Below are 27,880 nucleotides of genomic sequence, written 5' to 3'. Positions count from 1 at the left end.
AAGCCCAAGTCAGACACTTAATCAACTGAGCCACCCAGGTACCCCTCAGCACGTGCTTTCTAAGGACAGGAGTCTTCTTTGGCATAACTATAGTTCAATTATCAAATTCAAGAAATACATAAATAGAATTTGACTATCTCATATACATGTCCATATCCAAATTTCACAAATTATCCTAAAAAAGTAAATTTTGGAAATTTTCTTCTGATCCTGGATCCCATTTAGAGTCATGCAAATGCATTTAGAGTACTATATCTGGTATCCGTTATCCTAAAACAATACTGGAGGCTATCTCTGTCTTTTGCGATGTTGACATTTTTTAAGAATACAGGCTGATTATTTTGTAGAGTATCTTTCAACTTGGATTCTTCTGATGTTTCCTTTTTCTGGGGGTTGGCTGTGCACTTGGAGCAAGAACATAACATAGGCAGTGCTGTGTCCTCAGTGCACTCCACCAGAAGCATGTAACGTCAGCTTCTCCCATTATTGGGGTTGTGAACTTTGATAAGTGAAGGCAGTGCCCCCTCTACATTTGTCCACTAAAAAACTATGCAGTTTTCCTTTCCAATTAGTACCTCTATGGGGCGATATTTTGATGCTATAAATTGTCCTGTAGTTTTTTAAACTTTCACTGAATAATTTTAGTGTCCATGTATGATTTTGGCCCAAAGCAGTTATCACCACCATAAAAGTTGCAAAGTGGTGGGACGCCTGGATGGTTCAGTCGGTTAAGTGTCCGACTTCTGATTTTTGGCTCAGGTTGTCATCTCAGGGTGGTGAGATTGAGCCCCGTGTCAGGCTCTGTGCTTGGTATGGAGTCGGTTTAGGATTCTCTCTTCTCCCTTTCCCTCTGCCCCTCCCCCTGCTTCTGTCAAAAAAAAAAGAAGAAAGAAAGAAGAAGAAAGAAAGAAAGAAAGAAAGAAAGAAAGAAAGAAAGAAAGAAAGAAAAGAAAAGAAAAGAAAAGAAAAGAAAAGAAAAGAAAAGAAAAGAAAAAAAAAGTTGCAAAATGCTAATTTTCTAACTCTATTAGTTCTCCTACATTATGAGTTGACACTCTACAAGGAAGATCTTTCCCTTCTCATTTATTTACTTACTTGCTTACTTACCATCAGTGTGGATTCCTGGACTCTTCTTTCTGTCAGTGTTATAATCAACTCTACCATTATTCATGTTGATGCTCACAGATTCCCATATCGTCTCAGAGGGACCCTCTGCAAGTCATCGCTTCTGCCATTTTTAATGACCCCATCATTTCTCCAGCTCTCCCTCCTGCTCCAGCACGACAAGAAGTTGCAGTCCTTCTTGTACTTTGCTCATCCCAGTCCTGGACTTGGTCATTTCACTGAGATGGTCTGGGGTATTTTATGAGAAATTGTGTTTTAAAAACAAAATCTGGGGGCTAGATATGTGACTCGGGTATTGTTGCTTTTAGCATAGAATAAAATGTGCTCTATCAAGAGCATAATTCAGTGAATTTTGACAAATTTATATACCCCTGGTCAATTTTCAGTCTTTGTTGTTCTTGTTCTATTAGCAGTATTCGATACTGAGGATCTCACCTTCCTCCTGGCAACATTGTCTTCACTAGGCTTCTGGGAAATGATGGTTTTTCCTCAGCCCCACTGAATATCCCTCAGTGTCTTTTGATTTTCTCTGCTTTTCTCTCTATCCCTTTCAAAGTTGAAATGCTGCAGAACTCAGACTTCTGATGCTTTTCACATCTGCATAAATACTCCTTCCCTAGGTAATCTCATCTGACAACTCCCAGATGTGTATCTCTAACCAAGTCTTCTCCCTCAAGCTCTAGGTTTTATATCCACTTATTTCTAGCTAACATCTCTGCCCAAATTTCCAATAGACATCCAACATGTACACAATTGAAATCCACCCCGCACTGGCTTTCCCATCTCAGGGGATGGATGGCAGCTTCATTCTCCCAGTTATCTGGGCAAAAACTTCAAGGCACCCAAAATATGCTCCAGATGCCTCCCTCCACTTTCTGGTCCCTTCATTGATCCCCCCATAGTCTGAGCAGTCATCATCTCTCGCCCGGATTATTTCAATGGCCTCATAGCAGGTTTCACTACATCAGAGCTCTCTCTTACAATCTGCTGCTCAACACAGGATGACCCTTTTTAAATGTGTGATCACATCACTCTTTGCTCAAAACTTTGCAGTGGAAGGGCACCTGGGTGGCTTAGCTGGTTAAGCATCTGACTTGGGCTCAGGTCATGATCTTGGGGCCTAGGATAGAGCTCTGAGCTACTGAGCAAGGAGTCTGCTTGTCCCTCTCCCTCTGCCCCTTCCCCCACTCAGGCTCTCAGGGTCTCTGTCTCTCTCTCAAATAAATAAATTAAACCTGTAAAAAAAAAAAAAAAAAAAAAAAAAAACAGCAACAACTTTGCAGTGGCTCCTTATTTCATTGAGAGTAGAGCCCAAGCTGTTACAATGGCCTACCAGGATGCTGTATAATTCTCAAGCCTTCCTTTGCTCTGAGACCTCATCTCTTACTTCTCCCTCTTCCTGTCCTTCCCACTCACATGGAATTCCTGCTGCTCCTCCCACACAGCAGCCTGCCAGCCAGGCTCCCACTCTAAGGGCATTCAAGCCAGTCCCTCTGTAAGGAAGGTATTTCCCCAGATATCTGCGCGGCCAGCTTCCTCATCTCCACCACTTGATCAAATTGTACCTTCCAATGAGGCCAACCCTGACTATCCAAACACGGAATTCCTGATCCCTCATTTTAGCTTTCCTTGCTTTTCCCCATTGTACTTACCACTTTGTAACACCTTTTTATAAATTACTTCTGTTTTGTTTGTTGGTTATTGCATGTTTCCTTGTGCTGGAACATAAACTTCAAATGCAGGGATCTATTTTGCTCTCTGAAGGATCTAGAACCAAAGGATCTCACTGTACATCTGTTTTAAATAAGTGAATGAACCACCTTATCCTGAATTTTGACTTGATACATTGATAGAGATGTATAAGAACACACCAGTAGAATTGAGTCCACATAGACCATTTTTAATTTGGATGTGTGTCTAACACCCAACTTCAGTTATACTCCTCTCTCTGAATAAATATGTTTGCCTCTTTCTACACATGAAATCTATATCCATTTTAAAAATAGAAAGCATTTCAGTCAGGTGGGATTTCCAGAGAACAGTGGGTTTTGCCTGCCCTGAAGTAAGACTTTGCATGCATAATACAGCCTAGGTAACAAACTGCCCATATCCCTTATGGTCCTACATTGCCCACTTTCCTCTGCTTCTCTATCCACTGTGATTCTGAGTTCCCTAGAGTGGAAGAGGTGATGGGAGGAGACATGAAAGAATCCAAAATTTCTTTATATATGAACTGTACATTTTCCTAGTAGACTGTTCAATTGACTCTGGATTCAAAAAATGGGTAGCAGATGTCATTTATATGGCCCTGGAGTGATTCATAGAATTTCAGCTGAGGTAAGACATACCTTGACAAGCATTCAAATATGTGCCTGGGGTATTTCTGGACAATTACCATGATGTCAACAGTCAAGTTTTGAAAGACTCATGTGACATGAGTATTAAAATATCTCTACTGACAGGATCAGACTTTCCTGGCCACTAGTAAAAAAGAATATACTCCATTAGAAAGTACACTCTCTCTCTGCTTCTTGTCAGGAAAATCTAGGTCACCTTTGTACTGAGATTTTTGATTCTCTTGCCACTGATATTCCTGGGACATTAGAAAACATTTTCCCCATGTCTAAGCTAGTGTTTTCTCAGCCCTTTTAATTCAGAGAGTGTAGGATGAGAACCTGGTTTAAATTTTGGAGGCTTGGTTTTAATATCACAGAAAAAAACCATAAATGTTCCTTTCAAATGTATGCAAAAGTATGTGGATTTCACTTACTAAGCGTACTAGCACCATTAATAAGAAAATGAAGATTTTAATTTGTGTGTTTCATGTCTTCTAAAATTACATTCAGAAATACCTTGACATTTTAATGAATGTAATATAGAAGAAAGGTTATTTTTGTTCTAAGACAACTTCAAATGTAGAGTTAAATAGACTGTATGTAAGAAAGCACTGAGAGTGTATTTTAAATTTATCTGCCTTATTATACATTGTGTTTTTACATAGTGGAGAAAACAGGGCTTTTTAAATATACGATTTCTGTATTTGATTGCCTTCCGCAGATACAACACACTCAGGGGAAATTGGCACTAAAAAAAAGGTGAAAAGACTGTTAAGCTTTCAAAGATACTTCCATGCATCGAGGTTGCTTCGTGGAATTATACCACAGGCCCCTCTCCACCTGCTGGATGAAGACTACCTTGGACAAGCAAGGGTGAGTTAGTTTCCCCTCTCTCAGCTCCTAGGAGGTCAGTGGCCTCAGCTGATAGTACCTGGATTGGAGTCCAGCTTCTGCCACTGAGATGCTCTGTAACTAATCAACAAATCTGGACTTTTTCCTCAAATATGAAATAAAGTTAATAGAAGCACCCACCTCATAGGGGTGATGCAGAGATTACATGAGGTGAATCATGCTCACATGTTTCATATATTCATGCCTAGCACATGCTAGCTATTTTTATTCTTATACACGAACAAAACATATTTGCATAGCACTAAGTAAAGCAAAATTTTGGACTGATTGATTACCAGTGAGAGAATGACTAAATTTTAAACCCATTGAATAATCTCGTTGAAATAACTATGCTGAAATTAACCCAATAATTACCAACTCTGAATTTCACTTCTGTCTACTAATATGGTACCTCGTCCTTTTTATCATTTTTTATTGTATTTAAACAATTTTCACTAATTTTACAATTATTTTTGCAACTCGTTGATCAAAAGTTGAAATGAACATGTGACAATCCAAAAAAAAACAGTTCACAGGTTATCTCTAGCCCAAACTGTCACAGGAGTTTAAATTTTGAGTAAACTGCTATAGTTTAAACAGAAGTCAGAAGTAGTGTCTTAGAGTTTACATGCTAAGTAATATTGTGCTATCTATATACTACTAAGAAATATATACTATTAATGTACAGTATTAATAACTAAGCAACAAGTGATATCAGAAGAACAAATTCTCAACTTTTGGCCTAAAAAAGGAAGAAAAAAAATTACTCCTAACAACCCAAGGCCTGAGATTGAGCGAATGTTTCTTTGTTTGTTTATTCATTTGAATGGTTGGTTGGTTGGTTGGCTGGCTGGTTGGTTGAAGAAAGAAGAACAAGACTCAGTTCCCAGCGCTGGGGCACCAGTGATAGAGCACTCCTGCTGGGTCCACTCTCCAAGAGAGGTGGCTCTAAGATATAGAAAGAACTCACAAGTCAGGATATCAGAGATCAAGTCTTGATTCTGCTTTAGTATTTGAATTGGATAAAATGGTCACTCCTACTAGATCTCACAGGTGACCTATGATTCCTTCATTTTTCTGATAATGCTGTGAAGGTTTTTGTGTGCTATGACAAGGCCCTTTACTGTAAGATGCAAGGAAGACATTTAAGGACAGGAAGAAGAGAGCGAGCTTGTACTTACTGAAAGCAGTGGCTTTGAGAGGAGAGGAAGGCCAGTCGCAGAAGCCATAGTGAGGATAAAATCAGTGACCACAGCTTTGCATCTGAGAGTTAAAGACCATCTAATTCTAAGCATGGCATATTTTAAGAAGAAAAATGGAATAATAAGCCCACGTTAGACAGTAGACCTTTAAATTACCCAACATTTTCACTTGCCCACTCTAGTTTCCTGTCCGTTAGAGTGGTTCATGTCACGTTTCATCCACATTGAGCAGAGTAATGTACCCAGCAATCATCTTGACTTCATTTTTTAAAAATTTGCTGTAAATTCTCCTTAAGTATAGAGTAGTTTGCGATGTAGAGACTTTACTGAACCACAATTATAACAGATACCAAATTTTATGTGTGCTTATTACACACAAACACTGTCCTAAGCACTCCACATATATTACCTCTTTTAATCCTCGCAAAAATCCTCTGAGGTAGACAATATTATCAGCCATATTTTCCAAACAGGAAACTGAGGTACAGAGAGTTAAAGGGATTTGGCCAAGCTCTCACAGCTGACATGTGGCTGACCCTGAACCAGATAGTCTGATTCCAGGACCTGTCCCTTTAACACTGTTGTTATTAGAACATAGAACAAAAGATTTGTTTTCCCAGAAACCAGACAGCAATATGCTACTATTTTCAACTTTTTAATTGTTTAATTCACTGTCTCAAAGTAAATGTTTGAGTCTCCGATATGATTCATTGGAGTGCTGTTTCTCGTTGCCTTTTCAGCATATGCTCTCCAAAGTGGGAATGTGGGATTTTGACATTTTCTTATTTGATCGCTTGACAAATGGTAAGTCACCCAAAAGATTTCTGTTTCCAAACACTGTTATTCTCTTTCTCTTCTTTTTCCACTTTCCTGAGTCTACAGCCACTCAAGAAGGTCCAGGGCAAAGGAAAATTAATTTAGATGAAAAGGAGGGGCTGAATTTGGCCTTAGAATCCTAAGACCATTTCCTTCTGGCCTTGATGGTCCCAAAGGAATTTGGAAAGCACAGATTAGATTCTTTTCCTCGCAGAATATTTTGCCCACATCCAAATGGAGGAGGTTCATTGTCAGTCAGCAAAAACTAGAAACACTGAAGCTCATCTGAGTAGTCCTGACCTATACAGGGCAAGTGTCTGTTCATATTTATTGAGTGATCTGGTCTCCTTCAGATATGCTCCACATCATCAGCTGATGACAGAGTGTAAAGGTGTAGGCTGCAGCTGAAAGGGAAAGTAGACATTCCCACTGGTTTCACTTTTAAAATCTTGGTGTCTATAAAGACTTTCCTTAAGAAAAAAATACAATTTGGTTATATATCCATCTACGTATTAAACAAATGCTGATAGGTTTAGGGGAGCCAATGAAAGACATTATATCTGATGCTGACTTTCACATGTCCCACAATATACCAGGCTTGTACTTTAAGTAATTAAGTGATGGTTTTCTCACCATTCAGTTACTTGGCAAATAACATACAGTTAAGATATACAGCTCATGGAGCCGAGCTTTACACTGTGGAAAACTAAATTAGACCACATAGGGAAGGATCCCACAATCTTGTATTTCATTTTGCTTGAATTGACTGAGAAGTGGGTACCAGTAATGAATGAAAGTAGCTTTGAGTAAAAAGATTTGTTCCAAAGAGAGTATAATCATGACTCTCACAGGAATATGAAATGAGCATGAGCCAAAGATTTAACTCAGTATAATTAGAGATCCAGTAAGATGCTACAACTAGTTCAAGGGAAAATTCAAAGAATGACACATATATAAACAGTAAGAAATGCTTAAGTGAATTTATTAATAACTGTAAAACTGGGAAAAGGAAGTCCACTGTATTTTCACCTGAGTGAGTTTGTTTTTATGCTGTGGACAAGAATCACTTGCAATGCTATCAGTTATCTACAACTTTGGGAGTTGTAAAATAGTTCAAAGACAATGGAATCTGCATAAACACAGAATCAGGTGCCCCGGAAAAGTGTGCTTAGGCAATACTTAGTTTTCCACATAAGACATCCAGTCATCATCTTGGTCCATTTCAAAGTCTTTCATAAATTTTCTAATGCTTTTAAAATTCAAAATCATTATTCTTTTAGTGAATAATATTTCCTAAATGCTTACTAGTCATTATTGCTTCCATTTTGCATCTCTTTTGGCTTAAGTTCTAAACTAGCTCATGGTCAGATCTCATCTTGGGTGATTTTGCATGGGAAGAATAAGCTTGAACTCTTAAGGAGTGTAGTGACTTAGATACCTCTGTAAATGTGAGGATCAATTGGAAGCAATTAAAGCACATTGCAAGTGACCACTAAACTGTGTCTTTAAAAAATACACAGAAACATACACACCCACCAACATGTATACCCTGGTACTACAATAGGTAGACTCAATCTAACTGTTAATGCTTTCATTACCCTTGGTACAGAGAAAGGTCTCACCTAGCTTGTTTCACTTGTACAATATGAGAAAACCTAAGACCAAACCACAGTAATAATATCCTTTATGATTGAAAAAATTCAAATCTAACAGGGCAAATGAGACCTTTCATTACAGAAACTTTAGATCCTTTTGTGAATCTTGATATTTTAATGGTGATAAAAATGAGTTAAAGCAGGTGACTATTTTCCTATAGGAAACAGCCTGGTAACACTGTTGTGCCACCTCTTCAACACTCATGGACTCATTCACCATTTCAAGTTAGATATGGTGACCTTGCACAGGTTTTTGGGTAAGTCTTCGTTTCCATATTTCTACCTCTTTTCCCCTGAATAATGGTAGTCTATAATATTCTTTAACATAAAATGACAAGAATGATAGCAGAGAAAATGAAGATCTCAAGTTAATCTTAAATTATTTCATCTTAACTTTAAAATATGGTTTACAAATTTTAATTAGTGAAAAAAATATTTAATTGATTATTATGTTTACAGTAGATAAAAACTATATAAAGAAAACCACCAAGAGCATATAAAGAAATTACTGATCTGCTTACATATCAGCAAAATCCCAGTAATGTATGCCTCAAATAATTCCAATCTGGACATGAATTGTTAAAAATCTTCAATAATCTTCATACACACACGTATATATATATGACAAACTACCATTTACATAGTGCCCACTCCATGCAAGATGCTCTCAATATTTGATTTCTAACTGTTTCAACAACTCTGCAAGTTGGGTGTTGTCACCATTGTTTGGCTCACAGTTACGGAAAAGTAGATAGAGTTTTTGTAAGTTGCTCAAGGTCAACAACTTATAATTGGCAGAGCCTCAGTCCAAGCCCAGGTCTATCTTATTTGAAAGGCCCCATGTTTCCACTCAACTCTGCTCCATCGCTCTCTATCAAAAACAGCCCCGGTTCTTACTGAACTGTTATGCACATGCTTATTTATCTGTCAAATTCTCTAGGGCACATTTTTCATCACCATATAACTTCCTGCTGTCACTTAGCATATGTCTGGCTTCTGTGATGTGCCCTATGGCTGTGCTTTGAATTTGGAAGCCAACTTGGTGCTTCCAGAGTAAAGCAACAGTGACATGAGAGCAACAGCACTAATGACAACCAGGCCTAAATGGTGCTTAAATATGTTGGGACTAAGGACTTGCAAATATTAACACAGTTCATCCTTACAGCAGCTTTTTGAAATTGGAGCTATTGCTATCCCCATTTCATAGAGAAGAAAACTGAGGGAACTTACGCTTAAGTAATTTGCCCAACACAACAAATAAGTGATAGCATCAGAGTTTAAATATAACTGTTTTTAGAAACCACAAAATAATATGTGACACAAAAGAAATTTTTGAAACCAGCTACAGCACACGGCTCAGTTACATAAACACAAATAACCTCAGGCTAATTGAATTTAGATTTCTTGAGCGAAGTAATGGCCACAAATGGGTCAAATAATTTTAATTTGTCTAAAGAAGGAGAACACAGATACTTTGGATATGTGTGTGCCTGCAGAACAATGTTAAGAATGAGAAGATCTGATGACAGAAATGACACCAGAATTCAGAGCTAACCTCGTAAAATGGGCTGACAAAATATGGCCACACTTGCAAATTGGTACATTCTATACGCACTGAATATATTACATCCTAAGCCATGGCTATTAGCTAAAGCAGGTTAATGGTTTCAGTAATTAGTGAGACAAAATCGCCTTGCTTATGTCTCTGTTCGGTTCCAAGCACACACTGGTCCTTACATTGGAAGGGCATGAGAGATGCTAGCTTCATCTGAATAAGATAGAAATAAAACCAAGGAGTTCTCCATTGGATCAACACAGTATTTTGAGTTTCTGCCTGAAGAAGTCTCAGATTTGCTTTGGTCAGTCTTTGCTATCAAGGACTAAACCAATTTTTGGATATCAGGGATCTGATGCTACTAGGGCTCTTTAAAAGGAAACCTCTTTTATGGCATATTATTCATAAATGGCAGCAAACTTAAATAATTAAACTATAGTGTGAAAGAAAGTTGTCCTTTTTCTACATATTTATTTTTCCTATGAATGAAAGCCTTGATGAATGCCAGAAAGGGCTGATTTATGAAGGTGGTGAGCAATCCCAAGGGCCTCACAAATCCTTTTAGCCTTTATCCCGTCTGCCCTCCCCCTCCTCTCCACTAAAAACAGCCCAGGAGAACTGCCAAGCTTGCAAACCACGTTTATTTTTAAAGGATCCCCAGGCTGCACATTTTGGAGACGCTGATATTTTTAAGCAAAAGGGATCTTCAATAGATCTGAGCTAGTCTGCCCTTCCTGTTTTGGTTTTAGCTGATTGAGTTATCTGTTTGCCTCCTAGTCATGGTTCAAGAAGATTACCACAGCCAAAACCCATACCACAATGCTGTCCATGCAGCCGATGTCACCCAGGCCATGCACTGCTACCTGAAGGAGCCAAAGGTAAAGCAAGACCCAGCTGCCACCTCGGCCATCTGGAAATGCCAAGCAAACCGCCTGCCAAGTCCCAAATCACCCAACCTATCAGGATAACTGTGTATGGGTCATTCACAATATGAATACAAATTATTTCTATGAAAGTTCCAGTATCAGCTCTTGAAGTTATATAATACACCTGAAAGGAGATGTAAATTTCCTGAGGGTTTTCTTTTTTCCTGTAATTTCTGTACTTTTCAAGGCTACATTAGGACAAAAACAACCCTCTCTGTGACAATCTACATCTTAGATAGCTTCCGAAGCCTCAAGCAATAAATTGTTTTGCCTTGGACCTCTGCCACAAATGGTACCAGCAGTGAAACCCTCTGGAAAAAGTCTCCCACCTCATGGTTTATGATTGACAAATAGAATCAAAACTCCCCAAGGCTTAAGCTCCATTTCCTACTAAGCCAACGGTGCATCCTGATTCAGGCCCAAGAAAACTTGTGAACATTAAAGACCTCAGAGCAAGTGTGCTCTGATTCAACAAACCAATCCAAAACTAATAATAATGATAATAATAATAATAATAATAATAATAAATACTCATTACTTGAAATTTAAGCATTTCTTAACCATATAAAACTGAATTGGTTTAACATTACAGAATGCGTTTTCTTACATTTTTTCAAAAAGAAAAAAATAGCCTAGCCCAAGTCTCTGTTTAGTTCAATCACTTTAATATCAGTCACTGAACATACAGATGCCAGACAGGCATTCCCAAGAGAAAACTGGATAGATGCCTCATCCTGATAAAATATCCCTTTAAACGTTGTGTTTTTTAATTTGCAAATTGTCTGAAAGTTGTAATATATCACACAGTAATAATTACCATTCTCCTGCTTGTTTTCATAGCTAACCAAAAAAAAAAAAAAGACAGATTCTTACACATTCCCACATTCCCCCACTATTATGACACATTGAAAAAATATGCAAATTTTGTAATTCAACCCACTCTTGATTCTGTATCAAAGTGGCAATGATAGAGTGGATGGTTGAAATACACAAATGATTTTTTTTTAGTGTGTCCATAACTTTGGCTTTAAGATTTTCCTTCATTCACTGCTTTCTCTAGGAGCAAGGCTGACGTCAGGCTCTGCATTGTCCTGCTTACCAGAGAGCAGTCTTGCCAACAGGCAATAATACCACCATACCAAGAAAAAGAAACGAGAGCAGTAGGAAGAGGAGGGTAGTCGAATGAATGATACAGAAACATTTGACTTGTGTAATTACTTTCCACACTGTCCTTTTATTCCCCTGCAATTCCATGTGGCTATCACTTCACTGACTGCTGCTTCAAGAGGGTAAAGGTCAGGATGAAAAGCCTGAAAAATATTGTCATAATTCATACCATTTGACTTAGCCAAAACAAGTGCTAACCTGTGTGGGGAGACACCAAGCAATCTTCTGATTTGATTTTTTTAACAGCTCGCCAGCTTCCTCACACCTCTGGACATCATGCTTGGACTGCTGGCTGCAGCAGCACACGATGTTGACCATCCAGGAGTGAACCAGCCATTTTTGATCAAAACTAACCACCATCTCGCCAACCTATACCAGGTAAGGGAGCCCAACGTTGAGTCAAGTTCAGCCAATTGGCTTAGGCCCAGTGCCAGAGCCTGTGTCTCACCTTTAGCGATAGCCTTCCTTCAAGGTCAGCCTCAATGATGACCACAGCCAAAGAGCATGGATTTGAAATAGGTCCAGGATATTCTCCAAGGAAGATTAAATTTGAGTACAAAGGTATCCAAGGAATTCAGTTCTCTCCAAAGCAGATTTGAAATTGTGCAAAGTAAAACAGGATCTCTGAGCCTACCCTCTCAGGATCTGAGGATATCCATCTCCCTGGACAACATCTCATATATAATGGCCAGCTGAAGCCAGTCTTTGTAGGACTTCTGTATACGATGTTTCCCAGGTGCAATCCTAATTCAGATTTATGTCTCTAAGACTATTTCTGAACTGGACTGGCCTCTAGGTAGGAGGTATGTTATCAAAGACAATAGGCATATTTTGTTGTTCTAAAATAGTTCAGCAGCATGAGTAGGTTGACCTAGAGATCTTTTATTTCTGATGTTATTTAAGATCGTAAACCTCATATCATAAATGAATAACTCCCAGAATTTTCAGTGTGGTACTTTGGAGACCTTTGGTTGTCATTCACAAAATCATTGCATACATGGTAGTCATTGATCTCAATTTTAGTAAATCTTTTGAAAAAACACAATGCTAAAAAATTCCTCACAGATCTCCATAAAACACCTGCATTAGGGATCCCTGGGTGGCGCAGCGGTTTGGCGCCTGCCTTTGGCCCAGGGCGCGATCCTGGAGACCCGGGATCGAATCCCACATCGGGCTCCCGGTGCATGGAGCCTGCTTCTCCCTCTGCCTGTGTCTCTGCCTCTCTCTCTATCTCTCTGTGACTATCATAAATAAATAATAAAAATTAAAATTAAAAAAAAAAAACACCTGCATTATACAAGATGTTACAGCTTGAGGATGCAAGTATCTCCAATAAAGCACAATTAGAACATGAGAAAAAGCCTTTCTCCAGCCAGTTGATTAGCTTTTAGTGTAGGTAGGAACTGGCATTCCAACATTTCTGATCCACCTGGTATGTTTCCAGCACTGGGCTCTGTTGAGCTGCCAGCCAGCACCAGGAGCCAAGACAGATGTAGCCACATTGAGGGGACAAGATGACAAAACTAAGAAAGCCTTTGATGATGAGCTACAAACTAAACAAAGAAAAATAAAAACTACAGCTAAACTTTCTAAAACACCTAAGAAAAGCTAAATTTAATTCTTGAAAAAAACATAGACATGCATAACTGGACTGAATGCCCTCAGAGAGATTTTCTATTCCTGTCGATTCTGATTTTTTTCAAATGTCTTTTATTAGACAAAGGAAATCAGTCAACAAAATTGGCTATTTGATCCATTCCCATATAAAGTAAGTGCTTACATAATTCTAATTTCTTGTCATCAAATAAATCATGTTAGTGAGGTTTAAGAGAGTTTCTGCTGCTACTAACCAATTTGTACATAAAATAAGAATCATAAAAGTGTACTTTGACATATAGTATGTATAAACATATAATGGATTCACATTAAAAAGAAATATGCCAGATGTTAAAAACAAGAAGGTCATTGTAGAATTTCATAAGAATTAAGTATTCATTGCTAATTAACAAAAATTGATTCTCAAAATAAAAACACTCTAGTCTACCTTGTTCAGATATTAGAACTGTTCTCAAAAAAATTGATTCCTTACTCAAACATTTGAAATGCAGTTAATTTTAATAGTTTTTATTTTAATCTCTTTGTTAAAAATAAATATTTCAATATTGTGGTGCTTGGTGGCTCAGTCAGTTGAGCATCTGACGTTTGGTTTTGGCTCAGGTCATGATCTCAGGGTCATGAGATTGAGCCCTGCATCAGGCTCTGCACACAGCACGAATCTGCTTGAGATTCACTCTCTCTCTCTCTCTCTCTGTCTCTCTCCCTCTTTCTTTGCCCCTCCCCCACTTGCAAACACACACTTCTAAAATAATTAAATAAAATCTTTTAAAAAAAATAAAAGATAAACATCCCAATATAACCAAATTCTGCAGCCTTTTCAGTACAACATATAGTCTCATATATTTTTAACCAGCAATGATTTATTGCATATATCATATGATATGCTAAGATCTAGGAGTACAAAGATAAATAAAATATAATCTATGCCCTCAAACATTTGTTCAAACTCAGATGCTCAAAATGTACAAAGTCTAAAAAGACTTAACCTCAGTTTGAAAAGCTTTGGAGAGTTAGCTAAAGATATAGATATAGATATAATTTTTTAACTCTTTAAAGAATAAGGACCTGTTCTGTTCTTTGTATTCAAAAGTGTTACTATAATAATATGGGGTATTATTTTTTCTAGCAGTGAATTTATCCATTTGAACTGTCTGGCCTGATTCTTGATAGAAAAGACAAGGATCCTTTTGATAATAACTAGAAAGAAGTTGGGATATGGGACTTGAAAATCACGTGCAGGTTAATATTTCCATCAGTCTCCTGCTCAACTGGTCTTAGGAACTCTTGAAAGCTAGATAGAGACCCTTATCTTTAGGTTTTAGAAAGAGTCTTTTTTAAAAAAAGGAAAAGAAATAGTGTTGAAGATAAACCAGGATCACACACTATCATAAAGATATTTCTACCTTAGAGCTCTCTAGGATAAAAGCTGAAATTTTTATCACCCAAATTGGGACATAACATGTTAAAATTATTATGAGGGCCTGAAAATATAAGATTTCAATTCTGTCCAAAAAAATTCTGATGCCTTTTATATTTTGCTATATACTATCATTTATTAACTATCAAAGGGGATTTCAAAAAAATCAAGAAAATTCTATGTAAAATACAGTTCAACAAATTATATGACTTACCTTTATTCAATGCTTACTGTGACTTAAAAACTGTGCCAAGTGCTTTTGATGGATCATATGATTTACTCTGCACAATAGTCCCATTAGGCAGGTACATGATATCATTATACCAATTTTGCAAAAAGGGGAAAATTGATACTTGGGAAATTTGAGTGTTTTTTCTGAAAATAAATAGCTAATTAATGGCAAAGCTGGAGTAAGTCTTTTGTCTCCAAAGCAGAAGTGACTTAGCACTATCCACACCGCCCCTCAACTTCCCATGGATCACCTACTTTCTATCTGCCAGACAGTAAGGGCTCTCCACCAGGTTCCTATTGCAGGGAGAGAGACAAAGGGGTTAGAGCCTAGTGGCTTCAAATGGGAGGGACTCTGTGAAATACTCTTTAGGGCATAGCTACAAAGTGTGATGGGAAGACAGAACTGATTCAGCAGATGGCTTGAGGGGAGGGGGCCTCTTGGAGGAATGGTCAACTGGGTCTTGACACTGAATGTTTAGGGTAGTAAAGCTGAAGGATGACACTAGAGGCGCCGCGAGCTGGTGCACTTTGGGATTAAAACCTCCAAGTCCAGAAGAGCTGAAAACAGACTGTCTCTGTGGCCGTTAGCTGGGCACGGGTGTGTCATCACCGTCCTCCTGCTCTCAGATCAGTGTCTGGGGTGTATTTTCATTAAGCAGATAGTCTCTCTTTTGTAGAAACTTCTTCTGTAGAATAGCTACCTAGAAAGTGACCTGGGTCAGAAAAAGTCTCTGCTGTGCATCAAGTTGTAGATGAGGAACTAGTATCACTTCAGGTTTTCAACTTCAAGAAAACAAGATTATGTTACATAATATATAAACTGATCAAGACCTCTAACAACACATTATATTTAAAACCTTTGCAAAAAAAAAAAAAAAAAAAAAAAACCTTTGCAAATGTAGACTTTCAGCCTACCAAGAACCTGTTGGTCAAGACAAAAACTTTCAAGAAACTATGTGCAGATTTTCAGAGGATATACCTCTGCACTTCTTTCTGGAGTAAGGGCCCATAACTTACACTCCAATTTTAAAAACAAGTTATAGATTCTGAAAATATTAAGAACCATGGTAATCAGTAAAAAATATATATGTATATATATACACACAACATATTGTGTAATATATATATATTTTTTGTGTATATGTGTATATATATATATATATATATATACACACAGACACACACACAATGTATACACACCCATGATACACATTTGGTTAATGAGAATCCAGTAGAGAAAATGTTCCAGGAATTATGTGGGCTGAGAACATACTGTGTGTGACTTTGCTACAATCTAGCCTTACTATAAATGAGATAAAATGGAAGAGAGCTTCTTCTCCCTCCTTTTGTTGGCTGTGCTCTTTTAAGTAAGTAAGATCACTGCAGAACACCCAGCCTGGAGATAAAGAGAGAGCCCGGGCAGCTGGAGTGAAGGCCAGGTCAGAGGGCTCCTTCCCATTGTCTGCTGTCTGGACGGGACTCACTAGCTGAACTGCCAACTCAAATTCGACATGAAGGTGATAAAAGCACTTCCACCTGGCCCCTCCTCTCATCAGACTGGAAGTCATTCAGATGTCCCTGGTGGACTGATAGAGAAAGGAAATGTGAAATATGGAATCGAGCATTTATCTGCTATCCCTCTACCCTGCCACCCCACACACACAGGCTCAGCAACTGGGCAAAATAAGCATTAAATCATGATAGGATATTGGTTATTACAGCAGAAAAAGGGATCACTTTCAGCTCAATTTCAAATTTAATTCCTTTTGATAGAGTCTACATCTTAACTAGTGACAGAGCAACCTAATGAATAAAATCATTAGTCATTGTTCCTTAACAGCGTAATATAATGTTTTGTAATATTAAATTCTATACTGTCTTACCGGTTTGTAATCACTTTTCTTAGTCACTTATCACAAGCACTTAGAGCAGATTAGCATTTTTAACCATTTTTTGTTCTTAATGACTCTGAGCCATAAATAGGAAGTTGACAGAGCCAGAAGAAATATTCCTGCCACATGGCCCTATGACCCCTCCTCAAACAAGCAATAGCAAAGATTATACATAACCTCATAATTCCTGCAGTAGAAAAGGTGTTTTTGGTTTTTTTTGTTTTTGTTTTTTTTTAAAGAATTATTTATTTATTTATTTATTCATGAGAAACACGGGGCGGGGGTGGGGGGGCAGCAGAGACACAGGCAGAGGGAGGAGCAGGCTCCATGCAAGGAGCCTGATGTGGGACTCGATCCCAGGTCTCCAGGATCACACCCTGGGCTGCCGGCAGCGCTAAACCGCTGCGCCACCCGGGCTGCCCAGAAAAGGTGTTTTTGGCAAGGAGTGTGAAATTTGTATGAAGGAGTCTCAGATTGGATTTTTTGTTTCATAAAGTTTCTGCTGTTCACAGTGAGGTAGCTGGCATGTGGCCTGTCCGTGGGCCCTCATCTGCACTCGGGCCTGCCCCTACAGACAGGTTCCTTGGTCTCAGAGCAGGGTCTTGGGCAGATGCAGATCACACAAGGGAAAGCTGTCTTCCAGCAAGCAGGCAGTACAGGTGGCAGTGCTATTGCTTAATCAAGAGTGGAATGTTTAGAACTCAGGGAGCCTCTGAGCCCCCCTGGGCTGGGGTGCTTGCAGCATTACATAGGGGACCACCTGGCTTGTTAGGAAAGAGCCCAGGAACTCCATGATCTCCTAGAGTCTTGCTTCCCAGTGTCAGGATCAAGTAAGAATGAAAACACACACTATGCTCCTATTGTTTTTCTTCCTGTAACCTCTGTTTTAAAAGGTGTCATTAACTGACTCTTGTGGTACACCAGACTCAATTTATCAACGTATTTTAATCAAAGAGAGTGTCTGATAAATAGCGGGGAAACAACTTAAAGTTGCCTTGCATGATAGCAAATCTGCTCTGCCAGATTCTCTTTGACAAGCAGACTCTTGATTTAATTTGAAAACCTGTGTTGGTGGTTTATTAAATGCTCAATGTGATATTATTCAGGAACAAAGGGATTGTTTTGTTCTCAGAATGGATAGTACTTGATAGCATCAGGGGAAACAGGTTTTTCCACAGGGGTTTTAAGAGTTTTATTTTTTCCAAATTAAAAGTCTAATAAGTTATGTTGCCACAAAGGTGCATATGTACTCTTTCAGCCTTAAGGTAAAGATTACCTTTAAAACTACAAATATAAAGAGTTTGGGGACATGAGAACACACTGTCAGTGGGATAATGCAAAAGTGCTGAGCCGATGCTTCTTCAAGGTAGACAGATGTGGTACCTAATGTGGGATTCCAAGCAAGGCAGGGATTTCAGTGGATATTAAAGTGGTATCATCCTATGTGTGATCTTTAACCAGCATTTAGGATGATTTTCATCTTCTTTCAATCTACCTTTTTCTGCTATTGGTTTTTGAGCCACTATGAAAGCCAGATGAGCCTGTTGGAGCAGAGCCATCCCTCTGCTACTGAGGTCACAGATAACTCTGGCCAATTCCAATGAAGCCCCAGGATGTCCCCAGGATGCTCACTGCAGCCTTTCCGCACCAACATTATCCTCTTGTCTACACACAGCCTTGCCCGGCTCTAACCCTTCTTCCACTGTGCAGCCAAGATGAGTTTCCTGAAACTCAAATATGACCCCATAGGTGACTGCTTAAAACCCCATTGCCCTCAGGATCAAGTCCAAATGCCTTAACACAATTTACAAACCCTGTTGGGATCTGGCCCTGCTAAACTTCCCAGCTTTGCTCTCTGCTATTACTCACCTAGGCCTCTATGCTTCACCCAGTCTGAACTACTTTTCAATTCCCAAACATATCACTCATTCTTTTATTCATTCAATAAATATTCATTAAGAGCTTGATACATATCAGGTACTGGGAAAATAAAAGATGAACAAAACAAATAAAAAATCCCCACTTTCTACTGGGCGGGGAAATAACTGAGTAAAATATGTAGTGATTAGAAAGTGATAATTTTTAAAGATTTTATTTATTTATTTATTTGAGAGATGGGAAGAAAGGGAGAAAGAGCATGGAAGGAGAAGGAGAACCAGACTCCTTGCTGAGCAGAGAGCCCAATGTGGGGCTCGATTCCCAGAACCCCGAGATTGTGACCTGAGCTAAAGGCAGATGCTTAACCAACTGAGACATCCCAGCGCCCCAGAAAGTGATAATTTTTAATGATAATAACTAAAACAGGGAAGGAGAATATAAAATATCCCTCTTGCTTACAGGTTTTTGCACACATGCTCTTCCATGTGCTGATTTTAGTGAAATATATTCCTCTCCACTGACTGTACTCTGATTCCTCTCTACCTCATATCATTTTCCTGAAAGCTTTCTTTTTCTTTAAAAGTCCATTTTCCCTGCTCCTTCTATAAAATTTCTCAGCTCTGGGGTGCCTGGTTGGTGCCTGGGTGGTTCAGTAGGTTAAGCACCTGCCTTTGGTTCAGGTCATGATCCTGGAGTCCTAGGATCAAGCCCTGCCTGCCACACCCCCAATCCTCCTCACTCCCACCCAGGCTCCCTGCTCAGCAGGGAGTCTGCTTCTCCCTCTCTCTCTACTCCCTCCCCCTGCTTGTGCTCATGTGCACACACTCTATCTCTCTCTTTCAAATAAATAAGTAAATAATCTTAAAAAAAAAAAAAAGATTTCACAGGCCTTCATTACTTACCCTGTCTTAGACACAGTGTTCATGTGTCTAAATTACCATTGCCTGGTTGGATTTCCATACACAGCCCCCCACATCGTCTGCAAGCTTCTGGTACCTACCTCCTTCAGGGCTGTATCCTCAGCATCTGGCACAGTCCTGGTGTCAGTGAATATTTGTTGAGGAGTAGGAGGCCTGCTAGAGGAGTAAGTAGGAGGATGGACTGATGGAGGAACAAACTGGATGCATGCAGCAAGAAAGACAGAACCTGAGTAATACTGAGAGATCAGGAATATTGGCAACAGCAAGGACATACAGAGACTCTGAGTGGAGATCTGCCAAGCAGAGGCAAGGGGGTTCGCCAAACTAAGGCATGTGCTTCCACTGTCCTCTTCCTGTTGGTTAATCCTTACTACACGAAGAATGAAAAGCAATGATTGAAAAATTCTTTATAATCATCTTGTTTATCTTGGAACTGACTAATGCTATCTGATAAATGTTTTTCCTGGAATCATTTACTTGATCCTGGCTATCTGCAAATGAGTAGTGGGAAAGAGCCCATCACTGTAATAATTTTAAAAATCTCTTTGGCTTCCACCTAAATCTAAGGATTTCCCAAAAGAAGACCCCAAGTCTGGCTTCCTTTGGATATGCCAAAAAAAAATTAACAGAACTCTTTTCTTTTTACAGTTATTTAAGCTACTGAAATTTTAGGATTCAGAAATTAATTAGCCAGTATCCATTCAACTAATATTTACTTGTTTAAGTGGCACTTATATATCCTGGGGCACAAAGATAAATAAGATATGCTCCCTGTTCTCAATAGCCATCATGTATGGCAGGAGTTTTCAGACTAGACCTGAGCACCCATGGGGATACATGAAGATTTTCCATGGGGTACACAGGCATGAATAGTGCTAACAGAATCCATTTTGAGGTCCTTAAACCAACCTGCCTGAATGTGCTTGCAGGGCAGTCAAGCCAGTTCTATGTTTCTCTTATTCTCACTTTGCAAAAGAAGAACATATCTCTTACCCATTCTGTAGACTTCATATGACCTCAACTGTACCAATATTGCATGTTGTCCACAAAGGAGCAACTAAAAATATTAAAGAAAGTCTCCTATAATTGAGATATTATAACTTTCCCAGCCAACACATAAATTGATGTATTGCCAGAAAATATTTATTCTTAAGCACGATTTTTTTTCCAAGTTTGCAATTTACATGTATTTTGATCAGTTATTACTAATAACAATTGCATTGTAAGCTCGGCTGGGAAAATATTTACTACTCAGAGCCCGATGTTAGAAATATTTGTTAAATTAAATACACAAATACAAATACAAAATACAAATTAAAATTTCAATTTGTGGACTTATTTTGGTGGCAGAGAAACATGATAAGATGACAATAAGAGAATTTTACACACAAAAATACATAAAATCAAATTCTGTGGGGAAATAGAATGGGAATATAAGTTCTAGAAGAAAAAGAATCAATTTAAAATTCTAACTCAAAGAATAAATTATTCAGATCAAAACACTGAAAAGGTCTTTCATTAACTTTTCCTAGGTGATATGGAAGACAATAAACTAACTTTAAATTACTTGGTGTCGGGACGCCTTGGTGTCGGGACACCAACTCAGCAGTTGAGCGTCTACCTTTGGCTCAGGGCGTGATCCTAGGGTCCTGAGATGGACCACATTGGGCTCCATGCGTGGAGCCTGCATCTCCCTCTGCCTATGTCTCTGCCTCTCTCTGTGTGTTTCTCATGAATAAATAAATAAAATCTTTTTTAAAAAATTACTTGGTGTATTAGCGACTGAAGTACAGAAGTTTATCTCTATTCTCCATCAAAGAAGTCTGGAGATTGGTAGTTCAGAGCAGGCACAGGTGCCTCACAAAATTAAGAATGAGAGGACCAAAGATCCCTTTAGTTCTCGCAGCCACCATCACTAGGGTGTGACACTTGTCCTCATTGGCCAAGATGGCTGCCGGAGCTCTAGCTATTCCTCCTGCATTCCAAGCAGTAAGACGGAAGAATGGGAAACAACAAAAGAGGCCTTTGTCAGAGAAGTCGGTTCCCTTTAAACAGGCTTCCAAGAAATCCCCCACACAATATTTCTGCTTATATTTATTTAATGAGTCAGAATTTAGCCAACTGATCCCACCTAATTATAAAGGAGGCTGGAAAATGTTCTCTTTGAGACAGCCATGAGACCATCTAAAAACTGAGGCTCTATGGATAAGGAGAAACGGAAAACAGATTGAGGGGATGAACACCCAGGAGTCTCTGCTACACCTTATGTTTTTTACAGCGGAGACCACCAGAATGACTAATTCACATGGTCTTTCCTTTTATGTAACATCCTCTTTCCAGTCTGTGATTACTACGACACTCATGCGACTTTTTTATTTTCCTTTTGTTGTTGTTATTTGGCTATTTGATATCTCCACTATGATGTCCATGTGTCCAACAGATATCTCGAACTCAACATGTCCAAACTGAGCTCCTGTAAACCCGCTCCACCTGCAGCCTGCCCTTCCAGGTGCTCAGGCCAAAAACATTGCAGTCATCCTTACAGATCCAGGTTGCCCATTCCCACCACTTCTACCTCCACGATCCAAGCCTCCATTAGCTATTGCCTGGATTGCCTGGATGACTGCTTTTACCCCCAAATGGCCTGCTACACCTGCTTCTACACTTACTCCCAACCAAAGTTCACTTTCAACATAGCAGCCTAAGTTACCTTATTTGAGTCTTATTTCCTTCCTCCCAAACTCCTAAATTCTTAGGCTCCCAAACTCCTAAATTCTTAGGCACACACACAAGGGGTGTGTGCCGTGGCTCCTTATTTCTCTGAGTAAAATCAAAATCTTTATAATGGCCAGAAGGCCATACATGATCTGGTCTCTCATTGTCTGTCCAACTTCTTATCCTAATACTTCCCCTTTCACACTCCCTTCTACCTCCAAGCCTTTGTTTAAATCTCACCCAATTACCTTAGCAGCCCCACTTCCAAAATCTCTCAAATTCCCACTATTCTGCTCTATTTTTTCTTCTTTCCATGCATTGACTGTGGATGATGGATGCATTTTTTCAGAATTAAAGTTTTTATTCTGTTTATTATTTTTTATCTGTCCCTTCCCATCCCTGCCACCACTAGTTCCTTGTCTGTTCTGTTTGTTAATATATTCAGTGCCTAGAACATAGTAAGTGCTCCTTATATTTGTTAAATGAAATCAAATAATTTGTTCAGCAACTTATTTTGCAAATTAATAGAAAGCACTTTCTCTGTGCAAGGCTTAGAGTGGAGTAGCTACAAAAGGAACAAGACAGGTTTTCTACTCACATGTAGCATATAATCTGGTAAGTGCATGAATAACTTTAATATACCTCAATGGCACTGAATGTTACAGGACTCAGGACTTGAAGAATGCCCAGAAAAAGAGCTACAGTACTCAGAGCAAACCAAGTTTGCCTCTTACTGGAATGATTCCAGTGGCTTTGTGGATGGAGTATTTGAAGTGGACTTTGAAAGACAGGTGATAGTTTGATAAGTAAACACAGAGAAATTGGTGTTTGAGGATTCTAAGCCACCTTGAAAGACATGAAACTAACAAAAGAACACTGAAAAGAGGGCAGCCCCAGTGGTGCAGCAGTTTAGCACCGCCTGCAGCCCAGGGTCTGATCCTGGAGTCCTGGGATTGAGTCCCACCTTGGACTCCCTGCATGGAGCCTGCTTCTCCCTCTGCCTCTCTCTCTCTCTCTTGTTCTATGTGTCTTTATGAATAAATAAATTAAAAATCTTTAAAAAAAAACACTGAAAAGACAATCATATATTAATAATTTCGTAATTATGTCAATAATACATTACCCTCTTATCAATGTGGCATCATTTATTTGGACTATAAGAACTTTATAGGAAAGGAAAGATAATGATATTCATTTGTCTCAAATGTGTAGGAACGGGATGCCAGTTGAGACAATTTTCTGAGAACATTGAATGCTGAGTTAAGGAGTTAGGGTTAATTTATCTGATAAAGAATTCATGTAGAGTTTGGAGCAGGGCATGAGAGAAAACAGATGGCATAATCATACTGAAGTTAGGTGAACTCCTTGAATGAAGGGCAGCAATTTTGTCTTATTAGTCTTTCATCATAGCACCTGGTATATTAGTAGGTGCTCAAAAAATATTAGTTTATATTTCAACCAATTATTTGACGAGATGGTTAAAAAAAAAAAAGTCAAGTGAACAAGTCCCATTCTGGCCACTGTAGGAAGGATGGATTGAAAGAGGTTTGAATTAAGGATAATAAAGCACTGAAATAGGTTCACTTCAGTGAAAGGAAAGGATGGGCATAAGTGACGCCATGCTAGAAGAATAGGTCTCATCAGATCTGCAGGCTAAAAGTGGCTGAGAGATTAATTCTTCCCCAACACAACTTAAATCTACTCAACTCTCAACATTCCAACTACAGGATTTTTTGCAGTGAAACCAAATTTAACGGTAAATGCAAAGATTCCAATGTGGGGTTAGAAACTAACATCTCATTAAAACAATCAACCATAGACTTTTAAAGCAGCAACTTACAGGTAATTTTTGGAAAATTAAGCATAATTGCAGGCATTCATCAGTTTATAAATGTCAAGCTTCTGAATGCTTGGATGTGGCCACACAGAGGAAATTCTTAGGAGGCAGCAAGGGGTGTGTGCAAAGCTTCGGCCTTGAGAACTGGCAGGCTTGGGCTTAAGGCCTCCCTTAACCACTCACTAGCTGTGTGGCCCTGCAGAGAAACCTGAGATTATAGTATCTGTGAGTTAATGATAAAAATAGCAGAGAGTTATGTGAGGATTGAATGAGATCATGTAAATGCCTGGCACAGAGTAGGTGCTTCATAAATGTTCATCCCTTCTGCCTTCCTTCTCTTATTCTCTGGAATCTCTGGAACTACCCCTACTTTCAACACAGTTCTGGCCAAAATATACTTTTATTTATAATGACTGCTCGATGAAAATTTGTGTTTGTAATCATGTGTTCTATTGTCTTTTATTCTGTGCCAGCTTCCAGGCTCACTCAGTTTCCTTTCCCAGAGCTCAACTCCAAATATGGTTTCACCAGCAAATTTCCCAAGTATCCTTTTATCCTGTCTTCAGGAAGATTATTAATGAAGGTGTAAAATCAGGCTGGCATGAGTAACAATGCTTAAGGCAATCCTCCAGACACTTTTGTCCTACTCAACAGGGATATGGTGTCATTTATCATTAGGTCTTGTTACAATTTTCTGGCCCCTTGAAAAACTTATTCATGTCCACATCTGCAGGAATGAATCTTGTAAGTGAAGGCTTATGAGCAACTGGATTAAATGTCATGACAGTATAGGACATCTGTTATATCACACTAACCTATCACTCTCTGCTCTCATAAATCTTTACAATCAAAACAAATTAGTCTGGCACGTTATTTCTAATAAACATTCTCTTTTGTTGTGTGTGGCTCATGCCCAAAAGGAGATAACAGACTAGTTGATAAAAGTCACCAAATCTCATCACCAGTTCAAGCATGGTCAAGTGGTGAATAAAGAATAAATAATTCCTTGGCAAGGAGAGAAATAAGAGCAACAGAGCAGCCTATACAAGATGCTGCCTGTGAAACTCATTCTACAAAGTCTTGGAGGGAAATCATTATCTGGTTTTAAAACCAAGAACAGTTGAGGTTTTCTTGAACTTGCTTTTTCCTAATGACCCTAGACTATATCACTCATGGGGCGGACGGCGTGGGGGGGGGGGGTTTCTCTGCTCCCATCTGCTGAAGAAGAGCATTGCATGTTACAGTAGGGCATTGGGAACACAATGAAGGAATAGTTTCCAATCTCTCTCCTGGTTCCATTTAGTCTCTATATTCCTTGCTTCTTTCCTCTCAATTTTTGTTTAAATTGTGGCAAAATGAACATAATATAAAAGTTCACTCTCTTAACCATTTTTAAGTGTCCAATCAATGGTATTAAGTACATCGCCACTGTCCATCTCTAGAACTCTTCATCTTGCAAAACTGAAACTTTGTGCTCATTACATAATAATTCCCTATTCCCCCAGCCCTGGCAACCACTCTTCTTTCTGTCTCTATGAATTTGACTGCTCTGTACCTCATAAGCAGAATCATACAATACCCTATCATTTTTAACAAATGCTATCTTCCTATATTTTGTGGAAGTTTATAACCCCATTTGAAACAAAATGGAGAATAAATAAATAAGAAAAAAAGAGCAAAAATATTTCCTGGGGACTAGAAGGGTTCAATTCTATAACCCATCGAGTCAGTGGCAAGGTCATAATGCTTGCTAGTTAGAATAAAACACAATGAATTGTAAGAAGTAATTGTCATTTAAACAGTTAGCTAATGTGTACACAAGCAGCATATTTAAGATAACAATAAAGTCAAAGGAGAGATGGAACATGGTAGAGGTTCCCATGAAGGAAGAAATTTCAAGATCATTGAACAAGGAAGTAACTGTGGATTGAAACTCATACCTAGGGGTGCCTGGGTCACTCAGTTAGTTTAGCGTCTGCCTTCAGCTCAGGTCATGATCCCAGAGTACTGAGATCAAGTCCCATGTCAGGTTCCCTGCTGAGTGAAGAGTCTACTTCTCCCTCTCCCTCTGCCTCTCCCCCAGTTTGTGTTCTCTCTGTCACTCACTCACTCTCTCTCAAATAAATAAATAAAATCTTGAAGACAGAAAAGAAAAGAAACTCATACCTCAAAGGCTAACTGCAATATACTGATTAGGTTATTGATAAAGCTGCTTCCATGACAGTGGTTCTCAAATTACAGTTAACAAAAATCACTCACCACAAACCTACCAAATCAAAACTGTATTGACTGGGACTCAGGAATCTGAATATGCACCAGCTGCCTGACTGGTTCAGACACAGAAGGTTCTTACCAGCATTGAGAAACAGCAGTGAGTGCAGTAGACCAGAGGCCTGCCTTAGTTCAGTAAAGTAGTATAATCTTCGATTATGTTATCCATATAGCTGCATGGTATCCATTACTACCTATTCTTACCTGCTTCACTTTTTTCTCCTACAGTGAGTGCTACCTGACTGAGCTACCAAAAATGGGGATGGTGGCCTAAGAGAATGACCCACCAGGGTCAGCAAGCACCAGCCCTGACACTGTCCCACCTCCCACCACCATTATAAGCCTGTGGTTGTCTTGTATTTTTCTCATCTGCATCTTTGTCACCAGCTACAAACTGGCTGGAGGGAAAATAATAGCCTCAATGAAACTGTGTTCGGTGTGGAAGATCAGACTCTGACTTCACTCTCATTTATAGCTTTAATTTTCTTTCTTTCTAGAATATGTCTGTGCTGGAGAATCACCACTGGCGATCTACAATCGGCATGCTTCGAGAATCAAGGCTTCTTGCTCACTTGCCAAAGGAAATGACGTAAGTGGTGCAGAGATGAAACGTACTAAAGTCCACGCGTTAGAGATAAGCCACTTTCTCTAGGGCATGCTCGAGACCCCAGGGTTAATGGCAGGGAGCCAGCCGGCTGGGCTTCCGGCCTGCGCCTGCTTGTCGATCAGAGGAGATTCAGTGTCAGTTACCGCAACCCAGAATCTGAATCTCTCTGTGAGCTGTGAAAGGCCCTTGGATAGTCGTCTGTGGCCTAACATCAGAAAGAAGGATAATAAACAGCTCTCAGCTTTCACACTCTTCAGCATCAATGCTCTGCTTTGTCAAATTCCTGTCTTTTATGTTAGCAACATTGTCCTTCCATGAAGCTCCAAATAATAAATATTTATCAAGAAGGAACACAGGAGATCTCAAGCTAGATTTAAGACTAGTTCAATAAAGTTTGTTTTGTAATGGCCACTCTTAGCAAAAGTAAAAGTCAGAAATTCTTTTCTGAAATGTCTTTTGTTAAGTAACTGAATTGGCCCCAGCCTTTTTTTGGCCATTAATATATCTATGTCTCTTGCATTTTAAACAGAAGGGGAAGTACTAGTTTCCTGGTCCACTCTTCGTTAGCCCAGGGATTTAGGCCAAGTCCTATTAAATCCAAGGCCAGTACCCCATTTTCCACATGGCCCCTCGTTAACTGCTGTAACATCTTCCAAGGCCACCACTAATTTTGAGTTCAATTAAATGCGCAGAACCCAAGATAGCTAGAGGGGAGTAGATAGATAGATGCCTGCACCTTCTTTCCGAAGGGTGCATCAGTTAAAGTCAAGTGCTAAATTGCATCTCCACGGAAGAGGCAGTATAGTATGCCCTGGGCTCCTA

At 39.1% G+C, this 27,880-nt stretch overlaps 1 protein-coding gene across 3 annotated transcripts in view; it reads left to right on the top strand.

The window, feature by feature from the left end:
* Positions 1–27,880, top strand: part of PDE7B (phosphodiesterase 7B) — a 306,678-nt gene that overhangs the window by 262,294 nt on the left and 16,504 nt on the right. For all 3 annotated transcript variants that reach the window (XM_025997876.2, XM_025997877.2, XM_025997875.2), the window contains 6 exons: positions 4,183–4,334; positions 6,295–6,358; positions 8,187–8,282; positions 10,358–10,458; positions 11,920–12,051; positions 26,949–27,040. In XM_025997876.2, coding sequence (XP_025853661.1) covers positions 4,183–4,334; positions 6,295–6,358; positions 8,187–8,282; positions 10,358–10,458; positions 11,920–12,051; positions 26,949–27,040 — 637 coding nt within the window. The remainder of the gene's footprint in view (positions 1–4,182; positions 4,335–6,294; positions 6,359–8,186; positions 8,283–10,357; positions 10,459–11,919; positions 12,052–26,948; positions 27,041–27,880) is intronic.

This window comes from Vulpes vulpes, chromosome 1 (genome assembly GCF_048418805.1).
Source record: "Vulpes vulpes isolate BD-2025 chromosome 1, VulVul3, whole genome shotgun sequence".
Taxonomy (NCBI): Eukaryota; Metazoa; Chordata; class Mammalia; order Carnivora; family Canidae; genus Vulpes; species Vulpes vulpes.
This window is presented reverse-complemented; position numbering and strand designations above follow the sequence as displayed.